At 30.1% G+C, this 17,551-nt stretch overlaps 2 protein-coding genes across 2 annotated transcripts; one reads left to right on the top strand and one right to left on the bottom strand.

The window, feature by feature from the left end:
* Positions 1–154: 154 nt before the first annotated feature.
* LOC122501580 (protein O-mannosyltransferase 1) lies at positions 155–3,880 on the bottom strand. Its single transcript, XM_043611145.1, has 7 exons — positions 3,580–3,880; positions 3,233–3,495; positions 2,847–3,148; positions 2,553–2,727; positions 1,376–2,462; positions 883–1,184; positions 155–757 (listed from the first exon to the last, which is right to left on the bottom strand). Exons 1-7 carry the CDS (start codon positions 3,667–3,669, stop codon positions 571–573), a joined length of 2,406 nt encoding a protein of 801 aa, XP_043467080.1. The 5' UTR covers positions 3,670–3,880; the 3' UTR covers positions 155–570.
* A 3,078-nt stretch (positions 3,881–6,958) lies between these two features.
* LOC122501579 (serine protease inhibitor 88Ea-like) lies at positions 6,959–12,781 on the top strand. The gene is made up of 4 exons (XM_043611144.1): positions 6,959–7,115; positions 9,268–9,649; positions 11,123–11,510; positions 11,629–12,781. Exons 2-4 carry the CDS (start codon positions 9,305–9,307, stop codon positions 12,186–12,188), a joined length of 1,293 nt encoding a protein of 430 aa, XP_043467079.1. The 5' UTR covers positions 6,959–7,115; positions 9,268–9,304; the 3' UTR covers positions 12,189–12,781.
* The last annotated feature ends 4,770 nt before the right edge of the window (positions 12,782–17,551 follow it).

The following is a 17,551-nucleotide window of genomic DNA, read 5'->3' as shown; positions in this document are numbered from 1 at the left end:
TTAGTTATTGTAGTTAGAAAAATGGACAAATTAAATTATTACTTAAATGAATTAAATGTTTAATTTATTAATTTTTTAAATAATACATATTTAATATTACTTGAGAAAATTCGAGCATAAAGCGTTGGTAGAAGGTGTAATAAGAGATAGAGAGTAAGTATATAAAATTGTAGTTTATTATAAAAATCTTTAATTCAGTTTCTAATTCTCAGTCTTGGAAGACTTTAAATTTCTTTATAAATTTAATATCAAATCGTTTAATACGACACAAAAATAAATTAATTTTTACAGCTTTCACCTTTTGCAATTCCAAAGCTATACATTTTGGCAACTTTAGTACATTTCGCAATTATAAAATATAATATAATTATAATGTATAAAGTTTAATATAAAAATTAGATCAATAACATTATATATATATATGATTTTGTACATTTTTGTTATTATTATTAAGTAAAATTTATCTTATATTGAATTTAAAATTGTTGTTGACTATTACGAGTTCACAACATTATTACAGAGTATTTTATTGCCTCCAATTATTATAATAAAACAGGAGAAAAAACTTATTCATGTTTTATGAATAATAAAGTCCCATGTTTCGCTCCACCGTAATTTTAAAATTTCTTTAGCACTTAGAGGCGTTATTCCATAGCTAAGGGAAGCGAATTTGCGAAAAACGAAAACAGTAAAGCCAATCCAAAAAATGGCGAATATTTTAAAAATAAACCAAAAATGCTTTTGCTTGAAATGAATTCTGTAAAGGAGTAACATTTTATTAGAATTTTAATTAATTGAGAAATGTTCTTAATAATTTCATTTAATTTGATTATTTTCTTATTTTTAGAGAAATATTTAAATTAAAGAAAGTTTTTAACTAACCTGAGTAGAGAGTATATATGATCTATGGTGCCAACTGTTAATAGAGTTTTATACACAAAGGCTGGTAAATAATGATGTAAGAAAAGAGTCCTTTCTACAAATATAAAAGGCAAATAGTGTAATAAATATCCTGTTAGTAAAACTTGACCAATATTTGCAAATTTATTCCATTCTGCTTCAGAAATATCATAACAAAGCCTTTTTCGTCTCATCAAATAGAAAATTAAGAGTCCTGAATATGTTATTACTGCAATTGTTCCAGTATACCAAATAGCTATATTTCCCAAGAGATATATTTGAGCCTAAACAATAATAAACTTTTAATCAGTTTAAATATTAAAATTTCTTATTTTATCATCAATTTAAGATTAAGAGTGGCAAAAAAATGGAACCCTAACAACATATATTCCTTTCCTTTGCCACACCCTGTATGTGTTTCCATAAAAAGTGTGTTAGTTTGAGAATTTTGAAGAATTATTCAATGTCAACTCACATTACTTTTAGTAGAAACCCAGTAAGCAATGCCCCTGGTTAAAAAAGGCCACTCAAAGGGTCCACTAGAGTACATATGACTATTTTGTACTTCATCAGTGTCAAATAGCATTTTCATTTGTAACTCCAAAAACTTTTCCCAAAACGATAAACTCGTAGCCTTCAATGGAATCATTTCAGCGTTAATCAGTTCTCGTTCCCTCTGCTTTTGGTCCTCACTTTTTGTGTACCTATGTTCCTCCACATTCCACACGGCATTAGATTGCTCAATTATTCTATCTGCCACGACTTCGTGTTGATTAAACCCCCATTCGGGCAACATGCGACCACTAAACTTCAGAGCACATTCCGTATTTATATGAATCAGTCGGATTTGACTCTGTATGGCATGCCAGACGTTGCCTGCTTGGTCCCGATTGGCGATTTCCACGCGCCACAGGTTCTGGGCAGACATGGAGACGTTGTAGTCAATGTAACATGAAACTTCTTGGCTCTGAGGAGTCATCGGTGCTGCAATGTCGTGTGAATTTAAAGCCCGACTCGTGATTCCATGAACTAATTGTATAATGTCGCCATGTCTAATAGGTTCGCTAGGCTTTGTAACGACCAAGTCGTTGATGTCGTGCCGCTTAACGATCCACCAATTGTTGACGTCTTTGAACGAGTAGCATGTTACTTGCTGCTGATGTGAGCTTCCCCGCTTATCAGGGTACCGCAAAGGATACACTTGATTGTGACTGTGTAACCAACAAGCTCTGCCGTACGTGTGACGAAGTGTGATTTGCGAACCATGAGTCACTTCCAAGGGCTGTCCTCTTGTGATACTGGCCAGTCCTCCTTCCAGACTGGCCTGAAATGCACTTGTCATCGCGGAATCATGCGGTCCGGCTTTCGTTAGTACTGACAGGTGAACGTAAAATACTCCTAAATAAACTACTGCCATAATGATGAAGAGAACAGCAGCTCTCAGAAATAACTGACACCAAAGTATTATATTTGAAACTTCACTTCTTGACAGTAAGTTCCAATAATCTCGTCCAATCAAGACCAGTGCAAGAAATAATGAATAAAACCCTACGTACTTGACACTGAAAAATAAATATTTTTAAACATATTACTAAGCGAGATATAATGAATTCTAATTTTAGAGAAGAATAAAAATTTATCAATATACATACCATAATGCACACGTCAAATTCACAGTCCCCAATATTAACCAAATCCACCAGGCAAAAGTGAAGGGTTGATCATGCACTTTTCTGAATTTCATTACACATAATAAACCGACAAGTAAAAATTGAATTAAAATACTTTCCATAAGAATGAAACGTGACTGGGTTAAGAGAGCGTTATCTGAAATATAAGGTTTTATTTCCTGTATAAAAAAATGTCTGAGACATTAGGTCGATATTAGAACGTGAGCATTCTAAAATATTGTTAAATAAACAATGTATAAAATCTATTAATCTTACCAAAAAGCAGCATTAAGCCAGTAATTATGCAACTCCAATGTCTAAGGCCAAATTCTTTTGATAAATAGTAAGCAGTAGGAATGAGAAAACTTCCGCATAACGCAGGTATTAATCTTAAGGCAAAAAGAGGAACTTTTTCATCATAAGGATTTCCTATTCTATCAAACTTGAATTGTCCATCAAAATTTGCTAAATATGCTGCAGCTGACACGAGTTGCTTTCCCAAAGGAGGATGAGAATCGAAAAAAAATATTTTTTTCATATAGAGACTTATATATTTGCCATAGTGCAATTCATCAAATCTATTAAAGATAATTGAAAAAATTAATTCATTTTTTAAATTAATATTGACATAAATTTATTCAAATACTAAAATAATACATTACACGATATTACGAGGTTCTTCCAGATGGTAGAGGCGAGTAACTAGTCCAGATATTAATAATATCACAGCCACTAAATCTATTTCAAAATTTACTTTAAGCCGAATTGGTGATGTAGTATTTACAAATTGCTCCTTCCTTTCATTATTTAAAGTTTCGTTATGCGATATTCGTTCATTTGTATTTTTTGTCATATTAGTCACAATTCCATCAGTTTTTCTTTTCTTTAATTCTTTATTTGCTGTGTCTACAGGCAGATCATTTTTCTGTGGAATAATTTATTTATAATACAAAGAGGTTATTGTCATAAATTTTAATCTTTAAATAACTAGAATAACAATTTTACCTACCGCTTTGGAAAAAATTTGTTCATTGGAATTTTCGGCATTGAAATCAAAATTTCCAATAGGATCTTTTACTTTTCTACGTCGTACTTCCATTTCGTATTTTATAATTTTTTATCAGTCTTTACAATACTTGAATTTAAAACGATTTAAAATAAAGAAACCATTTTATATCAATATGCTACAGAAAATAGGAAAATAAATTTCTCTTATAAGTAACATGCATTGACCTGACCATAATAACGGTACTTAGCGGTTCCACACATTTCCACATGTATCACACATGTATGCAGAACTTTAAGTTGTTGTTGCCAGAGCAGGTGCACCGTAATGGGGCACGCACACTGGCGGCTGCAACTACAGTTAAGGTTGAGTCCACAATTCACTTCTTAAAACGTTAGAGTTGTTTCGAGATGTGACGTCAGATAGTTCGAGGGAAAACAAACAGCGACACGGATAGAAGCATTCTTTCTTTCTTTCTCTTTCTCTCTCTCTCTCTCTCTCTCTCTCTCATTATTCAACACAAGCACAAGCATGTAAACACCGTCTTATTAGTAGGTAGTAGTTCAAATTTATTAATTGATTTGAAAACCACTCTAACATTAATAATTTGTTAAAAATTCTAATTAAAATGTTTGAGAAATTATTTATAATTATGGTAATGAACTTCTGATCAGTTATTTACATAACCTGAAAAGATATTATACTATAAAAAGATATAAGACTATGGAAGAAAACTGATTGAAAAATAAAAAGTAAAATAAAAAATTTAAAACAAAATCAAACACAAGATATCCCTACTAAAAATAAAGTCACCAAACGACAGAAATTTAGTCAGATTCTCTAATGATTGTAGACTAGTTTTGTTACGATTGCAGAGATTGCAGTCACAACCCAGTAAGAAAGTAAAGATTAAGAAGCATTAAAAAAATTCTATCCTTTTGAATTCCATTTCTGTCCTATGCTTCTGAATTCCGCGACAGTAGTTGAAAAGTTTACAATTTCAATCCTTTCAAATGCTCATACAAATATAGTATAATAATATAATACTATAATATTGTTGACATTGCATAGAATGTTCAATTACTTTCAAATAACTGCACTCATGACTTTATTTGCTATTTTAAAAAGGAATAATTATTAAATTATCAGTTAAGAGGGTTAAAAGTGTTTAAAGGTCTCTGACATTTTTAGGTTATGATTTATTGTCTAACAGAATATCCCAATGAAAAATTGAAAAGTGATGTAATGACAGGCTGTAATAATTTCGGATGGGATTGGAAAGCATTATCAGAAAAAAAATTTGTCTTTGTTAACAATTACAAACAGAATTGAATAGCATTCATTTTTAGACGAAACGTGGTCCTATCATGGTATAGAAAAGTATTGGATAGAAATGGCATTCAAAAGTATTGGATAATTTCTACTACACCATACAGAGTTTGAATTATTTCAATCCTTTTCAATTCCTCGCTTCTCACTGGGAATATACGTCAGCTTGAGTCATATTTAGTGAGAAAACTTTAAAAGTATATTTAGGTTTTTTATACAAAGTCGACACCCTCTCGACGGTCAACTGACCGTTATAAAATTAAAGAGAACTCTTTTTATTTGTTTATGTTTATATTTATTTAAACATTATACTTTATTTTCATCGACTTAGAATTCTAACAATAATATATGTTCTTATTTTATATACAATATGTATATCCTTTAGAACTGAAATTCAAAAATGATATCCTTTTTATTTAACAATTACGGTTTTCGAGATACGTTGCAGTTTTCTTGAAAAAATCTTTTCTATGATAAATTTTAGATATTTGTAATCGTCGAGATTTCTAGATTCTGAATTTTTATTCATTTCACTTAAAATGTTAAAATTGCAAAACTTTTGAGCAATAAAAATCAGGTTAAAGACCCGAAGCTCGTAACAATAGACCCGCGACGATTCTATTGTGAAAAAAGGGCTAGGCACAAATTTCAAGTTTTAACGGTATCTTTCGTGGGGGACTGTAAAATAAAAAAAAAAGAAATGAGAAATAGTCACAATCCATAAACATCAGGATTCAACAGGAGTAGAGTTATTCTTTTACAATATTTAAATTGGAGTTAAAAAATCTTTTATCTGATGATAGTTTAATTGCTCTATTTGTTAGACTATATATTGATAACACTAATTTTGTATGATAAAGGTTTGTAAGAATGGAAATCAAGTATCTTAGGTTTCCTGAACCGATTGCTGTAAAAAATGTTTTTTTTTATATGAATAATTATACAAACATCTAGAAAGCTGATTTGATTATTTTTTCCAATAAGTTATTTATAAAGTTTGAAAGGGACAACAATATACACTGAAAATGCAAATTAACCAACTTTTTAGACACTAGCTCCTTTTTATTTTCTTGAAAACCCATTGTTGTCACATTTTCCAACTTTACATAATTTCTTGTAAAAAATCTCAGCTAACCAATGGAAATGATAAAAAAAAGATGTAGTTCATCAAGTATAGTGAGAAGTAGACCAAAGTGCTTTAAAATTGACTACCTAATAAAAATTAAAATCTGTCAATAGTTCTGTCAAATTATACAGATTTGAAATTACCAATTAATTTTTAAGAAAGTTAATATTTTATGATTATATTTACTTTTATATAGAACAACAATTTATTAGAGCAGTGTTGGGTAGCAACTCGTTACTATACTTATTTACTCAAAAAATTAAGCTTTACATATAGTTACTGTACTTTGAGATATTAGAATTTTTGTTAATTTTTTGAGCTATGTAATGCAAGTCTTGTAATGACACCTAGAAGTTGCAAAATTATAATTCAAGTTTCAAAAGCAATTGTTGGTAAAAATTAATGTTTGACGCGAAGTTGAGTGAACACTGCATAAAGGTTTAAAATTTCTTCAACTCTCATGCAATGTTCAGTCAACTTTTACGTCAAACATTGAATAACATCGGGCATTTAAAGAACAACTTTCTGAAAATTTTCAGTACTGTGTGGGATACTATGACACTTTTTAATTAATACCCACTTTAATTAAAAGACAAATTGTTTTTCGAAATGGCAAATTTTAAAGTAACTTTAAAAGTAATTTAGCTACTTTTTTAATAAGTAACTTAACTGTAATGAGTTACTAAAAAATTAACTTTTGCACCAGAGTTTCAAGACTCTATATATAATATACATATGATATTATTATCTTCTAGAATTTATAGAGTGAGTATTTATTTTTTCTTCACAAACAATTCAATTTTAATCATCTTGACGGCTTTCTCTTTTTTCGACTGTTTAAGCAATTCGACGACTTTATTATATAAGAAAGGAAGAAAGAAAGAAATATTCACTTATGGAATAATAAAAGAAGACATTCTCTCTAATAGTGGGGATGCAGCTGCTTGGTAAAAGCAGTATGAATGTGAATTTACTTGCTTAGTCTTGTTTAACAAGTGCCCAAGTAACATGATTGTTTTTAATTTTTCGAAAATCTTTACTATTTACAATTTGACATTTTAAGGAATCATCTATCAACAAGATTGTACGTGTTAATAGTGTTTCAAATTTTTATCTTAGGATTTTTCATTTATATTATCAAAATAATTTATAATTTTATTTGGTGAATTAATTTTTATACATTACATTGATAGTTATTTTTTACGAAGATAATTTGCATTTGCATTTCTTTTATTTACTGTAGGTAAATAAAAGTAGGTGCTCATTATTATTTTCTTCCAAATACTTGTTTTCATTATTTCTAAATAATTATATGCATTTTAAAATGATTGTTTCTTGACAAGATTTTAATTTATATTTTGCTTTCACTTTCTATCATCGATTTTGATAATTTTCTATTTATGCTGTAACTGATTTATTGCATGTCAAGATAAGGTTTCTGTGGTATATATTTTTAATTACTCCTCTTATTTATTTGTATATATATTTTTGCAAAACATTCTGCTTTAGTGAGAAGCAATGATTTTATGCTATGTAAATTAATTTTAATTTGTATTCAATCCTATACATTTTCATGAAAGTTGTATCTCTCTCCTTTGCGATGTGCGCACGTTGTGATTTTACTTTCACCTCAAACTACTACTTGTTTTTGAGGATATGAATATAATATCTTAATCATATCGTAATATAATTTTTTTCTGTTAATCATATTTAATGTGTTTAACTTACCCGGTAAGAAGAGGTTGATTAAAATAGATTAAAATGTATACAAATATCGCTAAATTCTGAATCATTTCAATGCCAAACTTATGTCATTTTGAACTTCCATGTTTTAATTCCTTTAAAGATAATTCATCTGCACACATTTATATTCTATTTAATTCGGTATACATTTTACTTCTTATTGGGTAATTAGAATTGAAAACAATTTCTTGTAATCATTAGAATTCCATTTATGACTTAAATATTGCTGACTCTTTAATTCATTTGAATGAAAAGGTAATAAAATGCATTAAAATGACTGCATATTATATGGTCAAAATTAAATATGCTTTAATGCCAAACCAATGTCATTTTTGAAATTATGTGTAAACATTTTAATCTATTTAAATCAACCTCTTCTTACCGGGTTTTCTGTGTGTAAGTTACATGTTCACAGGAATTATATTAATTATAAATTAAGTTTCTCTATAATAGCGAAAGTATTAATTTTTTTATTAAAATCCTTAAAATTTCGCTAATATAGTGAAATGAAGATTTTTTCAGTGTATTTCCACTAATTGAGGGCGTGGAACGGATAACTGCCTGCAACGCATGGTCGAAAGGGACTATACCAGTCAACCAGTCAGACAATAGTGAGCGCCTCTAGGCCTCTCACTGATGTCTGACTGGTATAGGGTATAGTCCCTTTCGACCATGCGTTGCAGGCAGTTATCCGTTCCACGCCCTCAATTAGTGGAAATTATAATTGAACATACAGTGAAACTTACTACTAAATTAGTCGTATACCTATCACTGATTCAAATATAGTTAAGAGAGTAGGATTGAGGTATTTCACTGAAAATTATTGTAATTGATGGCCATACAGAGTCCGCATAGACATAGACCCTATATTTTAAGCTTATTTTTACAATATTATTACAATATGTTTTTATACATTTTGTATAATATTTTTGTTTTAATATTATTATTCCAATATGGTCATGCTGACGTATTTCACTGTTCAAATTAAGTCTCAGTGGAGTTGAACTCCCAATATTTTACTCTTTGTCTTTTTTAACTCCAAAAGCATTCAACTTTTATGGAAACATTTTGAGGGTTAAATTTTAACTCTTTTTTTTAAAGTCATGTGAAAATAATAAGCCTACATGACAACAAATTTCATTTTCTCAGTGCTTTTATTACTTACATTGCAATTTATGATAGATAAGATAACATGTCTGGGATCAATCCAATGGTATTGGTGTAGTAATTAAAATAACAATATGTAAATGATAAAATGCAAAGTTTTATTTGGACACAGTACTAACAAATGTATTCATTAATACTAAGGAAATGTAAGAAAAACAATAAATTATTTTTTAAAGTTTGCTGCTTTTTCAAGCGCCATTCAATTAAACTCTATCCCAAAAACAAGTATAATATTAAGTGAGCTCAAAAATGTATACAAGTTAATTCTTGAAACATTCATCAATTCAAGATAATGATATATGTTTATCTATATTTTTTGCTTTTAGGGTTACATGACTCAGGATATCGAAACTATCTTTTAAAATGAAGTTATTTATTTTATTATTCTCTTACTACTATTTGGCGGATGCTCAGTGTTTATCGACGAATGACAACCCAGTTATCACTAATTATGATGCAAGGAATTTACTTATCGATGGACGTTTTCAATTTTCTTTAAATGTTTTAAAAATAATAGCAAATATAAGTGAAGGTGAAAATTTTTTCTTCAGTCCAATCAGTTTACACGAAGCCTTTACTCTTGTCTACTTTGGTTCTCGAGGAAATACAGAAAAATTACTGAAACAAGCTCTAGTTATTCCGGAACATTTGTCCAAGGTCGATGTACAGAGATTTTTTTCTTTTGACAGTAATGATAATCGCAAGCAGGTATTTATTTTCTTTTAAAATTAATAAAATTTGTAAATATAATTAATGAATACGTCTTAATACATCAAATTATGGTTTTACGATAACTTTCTCGAAATTTAAAACAATACCACTAATCGTTGTTTTGAACGAATAGAGTAATAATAAAAAAAAATTTTAATTAATTTTAATTAAATAATAAAATTATTTTTTTTAAACAGTTATTTATTTTTAAAAATATTCCCAAGCAGCACGTAATATAATCTTAAAATGAAGGTAATATTACATTAGATATTCGAATAAATATTCCAGGTATCTATTAAAGTGATATTAAAATGTCCGCCTTAAAGGGATAATACATATACCTTCCGTATATGTATTAATAATAATTTCATCCTAATTAATAATATTAATAAGTTAGTTTCATTTAATTCTTTCTTCCGACAATCGAAAAAAAAATTGTTATTAATTATAATTTTAATAAAATAATTGTTGAAAAAAGAAATGTTATATCATTTAATTAAAATTTACTTAAATAATTTATTTTTATTATTGGTTTTTTATGGCAAGCAATAATTAACCAATAATGGCTGCCATAATTATTAGCATCCGCATGGACATCCCGCGATTTCACCATAGTATATATATAGTGGTCCCATATTGGAGAAAGTTTCCTGAAAATTAAAATTAACTTGCATGCAATCTTTGGAGTCTTGACTTGAGAATCTCATGAAACTTAAAGTAATCTTTAAATGTTTATACTGTTTTTCAATATTTAGTCATCTTTAGCGTAAAACAATTAAAAACAATTTTATTTGAAGTTTCATAAGCTTCGTAACTAAAGACTCCGAAGGTTGTAGCCTATGTTAATTTCAACTTCCAGGAGACTTTCTGTGCTGTGTGATATAAGCCTAAAAGAAATATATTTTTAAATATTTGTAAAAAACGTCGTCTTAAATATTTTAAAATGTGGAAGAACAATTTATCTTGATGAATTATATCCAAAGACTATACTGATTTTGTGTCCCCCAGTGAAACATGCAGTTTAAAAATTCAATCTCTTTAGTTGTTATAGAACTTGAGACTTTATGAGAATGTTATATTTAAACCTTACTATTAAATCTTAGTATAACGAACAAGTTATTATGTATTTGTATGCAAAAATTTGAATCCTTAACTTCCCCTCTTGACGTCCCCTAATGAAACTAAAACACTTGTAAATACCACGAGGAAAAGTTTTTAAACGAGTAATAATTTTTTCTCATGTATTTACATGTGTAATAATATATCCGTTATGGTGAGATTATGTGTTAGGATATAAGATAGAATCTATATCTTTATACCATGGGAATCTATTAATTGGAATTTCCATTATTAGAATCCTCACATAATATTCTAGAGTAAAATTGGAGAAGCTCCCATGGAAGTTAAGTTTTGTGTAAAATATGTAATTTGACATTTTTACAGTTACACTTATACTTTTTTTTTTAACAGGTGGAAACCTCATCTGCGCAGTTACCTAATGTAGAATATAGCGTAGCAAATCGATTATGGATAAAAATCAATGCGAATATTAGAATGTGTATGTCTGATATTTTTAATCACGAAATTAAGAAAATTGATTTTCGATCTAATCCTGAGTCAGCAAGAAATGAAATCAATCATTGGATTAAGAATATAACTAAAGGAAACATACCAGAATTACTGCCTTTTCAATCTATTACCGAAGACACTGATCTTGTTCTGACGAATGCTGTATATTTCAAAGGATTATGGAAAAATCGTTTTAATTCTGAAAATACCAAGAGAGATATTTTTTACCCGTCTGAAAATAACGCAACTTTCGCAAATTTCATGCGTCAAAAGGGAACATTTAATCACAGTAAGTAAATTATTAAATTATTAAATTATCCCTCCTATTTAATTTTAGAGAAACATTTATAGTTATCTGGGTTAACTGAAAACATGTTACATCTTATCACACACTGTATGTTTTTCAGCTATTTCAGAGGTTCTCGGTGCCCATGTACTTCAGTTACCATACACAGATGAAAATATTTCCATGTTTATTTTTTTACCGCCATTTGCTGCTGCCAGTGGCATTAAAGCACAAGATGGACTTGTTCAGTTAATTGAGAAAATGACTACATCGCGAGATGGCTTGGCAGAATTACACGAAATTCTAGACGGAGGAATGCAGGCAAAATCAGTGGATGTTCAAATACCTAAATTTAGTTTCGAAGAAGAGTTGCCTATGGTGCCGCTAGCTCAAAATTTAGGTATTAGTGAGATTTTAGTGCCAGGTGCTGCTAACTTGTTAGGTTTTGTAGAGGATGGAGAAGAAAGTTTACACATTGGAGATGCTGTACACCATGCTAAAATAGAGATTACCGAAGAGGGTACTACTGCTACTGCAGCTACAGCTCTCTTCAGCTTCAGATCAAGTAGACCTACGGGGCCAGTAGTTTTTCATGCCAATCATCCATTTTTATATATAATATACAATCATTCATCTCGTAATATTCTATTCAGTGGAATTTTCAGTAAACCAAGTAAATAAAAAACAGTTTATCTATTAAAAATTTTAAACTATATAATGAAAGAATATAAAAGGAACTATGTAAATATCTTTCATATACAGTATTCCAAGTAGATAATTCCAAACAGTACGTAATACCCTACTAAAAATCCCTGTATAAGATCTTGTACAAGAAAATGCACACGTTCAGCAGCTGAACTTGTACAAGTTCTGGTAAGAACATGTACAATTTCTTGTACCAGGATTTGGAACAAGTTCTTGTATTAGAACTTGTACAAGAAAATGTACGAGTACTTGTACAAGAAAATAAACTTGTACAAGAAAATGTACAAGAACTTGTAAAAGTTCAAGTACAAGTATTTGTACATGAACACGTTCATGTTCTTGCACAAGTATATTTATAAATAATTTTTTTTTAGAAAATTGGATTAAGTAAATTAATAAATAAATTTTTTTTTTAAATTGGCATTTTAATAACTTATAAGCATTAAGACTCTCCACTTTAGGCAAGCCAAAAACTATTGCGCAGCTCTAAAAGCTTATAAAAACTACTGCGCAGCCTTTAATGTTTTTAATTTTTACAACTTAAAAATAATGTTTAAAGAAAATGTACAAGTACTTGCACATGAACCCGTACAAGATCTTGTACAAGATCTTGTACAAAATCTTGTACGGGTTCATGTGCAAGTTTATTTTCTTGTACAAGTACTCGTACATTTTCTTGTACAAGTTCTAATACAAGAACTTGTTCCAAATCCTGGTACAAGAAATTGTACATTTTCTAACCAGAACTTGTACAAGTTCAGCTGCTGAACGTGTGCATTTTCTTGTACAAGATCTTATACAGGGATTTTTAGTAGGGTATTTCCTTAATGTCACTAACTGCAATATTATATCGGGTATTCGTAATATTACCAAAATGTTCTGAATGGATTTTCAATACCGCACAGACCTAATTAATATTGCATATGTATAATACTGACAATAATGTATCTTGAACATTGATGGTCAATATTGACTAAATATTACAATGCAATTGTCGCTTAAGTTGGATATTTACTATTTCCTCATATGCGGACAATTTAAATATAACTACACAGTCTTCCATAAGCTTCGACAATCAATACATATTTCGAACTTCGCACACGTTCATGTCTCGGCCCCCACAGCATCTAAATTTGACAATATTGCTGCAAATTTTAATGCTGTGGGGCGGGGGGTGCAAACACTAACGCCCTTGTTTTTAATACAATAATAATTTACTTACTTCCCTAAAAGGAAAAGTAAATTCAAGTGAAAACATTAAAATGTAAAAAGAGGGCATCTTATTATAAGATATATACACTAACAGTAATCTTCTGATTGTTTCTGAAAACTTATCAAAACAGATATTTTTAGAAACGGTATATGTAATGAAAAGAGGCGTTAAAGATTTTTATTTTACAGTGTATTTATATTACTATTATTATTATTATTATTATTAAAAAGGCTGTTGTATAATAAAGAAAATATGATATTAAATATTATAAAAAATAAATAATAAATATTATATTATTTATCTTTGTAATTATATTGATAGATGTTTTTTGCATTTCTTTGTTCGCGAGGAACCTAAATATCCCAACAAATTCATTAAAATAATAAAATTAGTTCAGTTTTGTATATTGTCATTTCCTGGTCAATTTTATAAAATTTCCCGGTCAAATTTTTATCAACAATTAAACAATATTATTGTACAATTTTTTAAATGATCAAGCATGAAGACAAACAAATACATTTAAATTAAATTCTTTTCAAATCTATTATTTTTTATAGACTGATGCTCACCTAGATTGTTGTTGGAATGTTACTGAACAAAAATTCTAAAGAATAGCAAATTTTATTTTAACTTTTAAGCGCTTTTAAATAGTACTAGCCACAGCCAAACGCTAGCAGGAGGTCATAATTGTCATAAAAAGACGTTTAAATTAAATTTCTTTCAATTTTATTGTTGTTTATGGACTGATAACAACCTATACTGTTTCTGGGATGTTGCTGAACAACATCCGGAAGGACAGAAAATTTAATTGTAATGTTTAAACGATTTTAAATACTAGCAGCAACAGCTCAACGCTAGCAGGAGATCATAATTGTCATAAAAAAACGTTTAAATTACATTCTTTTCAATTTTGCTTCCTCATGAGAAAGTATTATTGTAATACCAAAATTTTTCAAATTCGCTTTTTTGGTATATCTTTATGTTATTTGATCTCAGAAATTAAAAAATTTCATTACCCAATGGGAAATTAACCATTGGCGCAATAATGGTTCTATATTGGGAGCCAGCAGTACCAATGATGGTGCCATAATAGCAACCAATATTGGGCCACTATTGCCAGAGTCTTCCCGAGTCGAAATTTAAGCCCTACTTTCACCCTGAATTTTCAGGGTCTGTTGAGTGTTAGGAGTAGTAAAGTAGGGTCTAATTCTAATACAATTAGACCCTACTTTGACTCCCAAAACAGGCGGAAATTTGCCAATCTTCCATTTGGAGAAGCAAAGGAGGGTCTACTTCTAAGAAACCTATACCATACTTTTAAACCTCGTAGACCCTACTTTCATACTCCTAGATCCTACAATTAGAAAAAGAAAAATTTGAAGATTTGCTCAGATTCAATTGAAGCACTTGGGATGAGTAAAAGTGGAATTTTATGTGTTTTATGAATTTGGAGTACTTTTTGCATTTGCAGTGTTTCAAGTAATGCATTAAAAAATAATTCAAAATTTTCTTTTAGAATGTAGGGTCTAGGAGTATGAAAGTAGGGTCTACGAGGTTTAAAAGTACGGTATAGGTTTCTTAGAAGTAGACCCTCCTTTGCTTCTCCAAATGGAAGATTGGCAAATTTCCGCCTATTTTGGGAGTCAAAGTAGGGTCTAATTGTATTAGAATTAGACCCTACTTTACTACTCCTAACACTCAACAGCCCCTGAAAATTCAGGGTGAAAGTAGGGCTTAAATTTCGACTCGGGTTGGGATGATCACGACTTTGCCAAGCATTGGCAGCCAATATTGGATCACTATTGGCTGCCAAGGCAAATGCCGGACTTTCCAAGCGTTGGATATTCATTGGCAACAAATATTGGACCAATATTAGTGACCAATTAATTACCAATGCTTTAAAATTAAATTAATGCTTGGTTATTTCTTGGTTACCAATACTGAACCAACGTTTGAAATCAATATTTTAGAAATACCAACATATAGCAAAAAAACAGAATGTGATAAAAATCAGACAAAGATAATATTTGTCTAAGTTTGAGAATGCAAGCGTCTCTTCTTATATAGAACTGGTGAAACAACTTGCTGGTGAGAGGAAGAAACTGTGGCGCACCCTGGTGGCACTTATCCAAAGTAATTTCGAGCATATACTTTGAAGCAGCGCGGGGCATTTCAAATTCGAACACCAGGGTGCGCCAGAGCTTCTTTCACTCACCAGCAAGTTGTGTTACCAGTTCTATATAAGGAGAGACGCTTGCATTCTCGAACTTAGACAAATATTATCTTTGTCTGATTTTTATCACATTCTGTTTTTAACAGAGTGTTCTAATTAAATTAATTACTTTTCCTTCTCTAGATTAGTAATTCAATTTTTTTTTTGAAAAATTTTTGCTATGGTTGGTATTTGTAAAATATTGATTTCAAACGTTGGTTCAGTATTGGTAACCAAGGAATAACCAAGCATTAATTTAATTTTAAAGCATTGGTAAATAATTGGTCATTAATAATGGTCCAATCTTTGTTGCCAATGAATAACCAAGGCTTGGAAAGTCCGGCATTTGCCTTGGCAGCCAATAGTGATCCAATATTGGCTGCCAATGTTTGACCAAGAAAAAACTGTTGGCAGCCAATATTGGTCAATTATTAAGCCAGTGGTGAGCATTGGCAATTTCCCATTGGGTACGTATGTATGTGTGTGTAACATTACATTTTCATAAATATTTCAAGATTATGAAGAGCTTCGGGGATGAATTTTTATTTAAATTGTAGATCTCGCATGTGCGGACATAATCAACTTGTAGAGCATTCAAAAACGCTTCGATTGATCTATTTTTAGCCTAATTCGATTAGAAATCACGAAATTATTGGTATATATTTTAAAAACCAAAAATTGTAAAAAAGTCTTATTTTTGAAAGTTTTTTTAAAAAATGTGGAAGTAACTTTTAAAGTCTTATAAATAACTTGTAAAACTTTAAAAATCGCTTTGATTCTCGTATTTTTTAGCCTAATTCGATCAGAAATACAATATTATTCTTATTTTAAAAAACAAACATTCTGGAAAATATCATTTTCAAAATTTATAGTAAAAATAATTTTATAAAAGCAGAAGTGTTTAATGTAATAACATGTATGTAATAAAAATTTATGAATTTATAATTGTGGTGAAGCACAATTTCCAAGAAACACCCATTGCCAAAAAGTGCATCGGTGCTATTTTCTTCAATTTGTAAAGCTTGTTGAATATTAAAAAGGAACGGCTTAGTGAGAGAGCAAAATGGATAATTATAATCAAGTTCTTAATTTTTTAATAATTGTGTTGAAGCACAATTTTTTACTTACACTTCCGTCCTGTATATGTAGTTTATATTTTCTTGAACAAGATGTTGTTCATGAATTTTTAGTATAGGGGCGTGTAAAGAAAAACTTATTAGAAAATATTTGTTTTACCGTAATTTCACGTCATTTAAACCAGTGGGGCCAATGATCTCTTTTAAGCTAACACGGAAAAACCTTTAAGCAGTCTGCTCACCCGAAACTTATGTGTCAGCGCCACCACTAAACTTGTTCATCTGCACTCCCAAACTGGGTGACCAACGTACCCAGTTGTAATTTTCTAAATTTTTTGGGAAGTTTGTCTATCGAAAACGGTAATGCTACGCACCCAGTGGTGGGCGATCAGACTTTTCATGCAGTGAGAAGCGAAATTTTGTGACAGTGGGAAAAGACAGACTTCTCAAAGGTTTTTCCGTGAAGCTCATAAAAATGTTAAATGTCGAATTCCATAAGGCAGACAAAAATTTCGAACATTTGAGCCAGGCTCATAAAAGCGAGTATACTCGGAAGCTTTTAGGTTCGTTTAATTGCATCTAAAGATGCTTTTTGATACCCCACACTTTGACCAGTTTCATAAGTTTCCGATACTGCCTGTCGTAATCGTTGTAATCGGCATTTATCAAACGTGTTCGAGCAAACATGTTCATATTGCGATCGTCAAGGTTAAGCACACCTGAGTACAATGTTATTACTCGGTAACCGCGCTTCGACTCTCGCTATAGCCCGGTGTTTTTCTCACTTCTTTTAAGACATATAAAGCGGCAGGTCTGTCGTAGAGATATTGTCCAGTAC

This window comes from Leptopilina heterotoma, unplaced genomic scaffold, assembly GCF_015476425.1.
Source record: "Leptopilina heterotoma isolate Lh14 unplaced genomic scaffold, ASM1547642v1 Lhet_212, whole genome shotgun sequence".
Lineage (NCBI taxonomy): Eukaryota > Metazoa > Arthropoda > Insecta > Hymenoptera > Figitidae > Leptopilina > Leptopilina heterotoma.
This window is presented reverse-complemented; position numbering and strand designations above follow the sequence as displayed.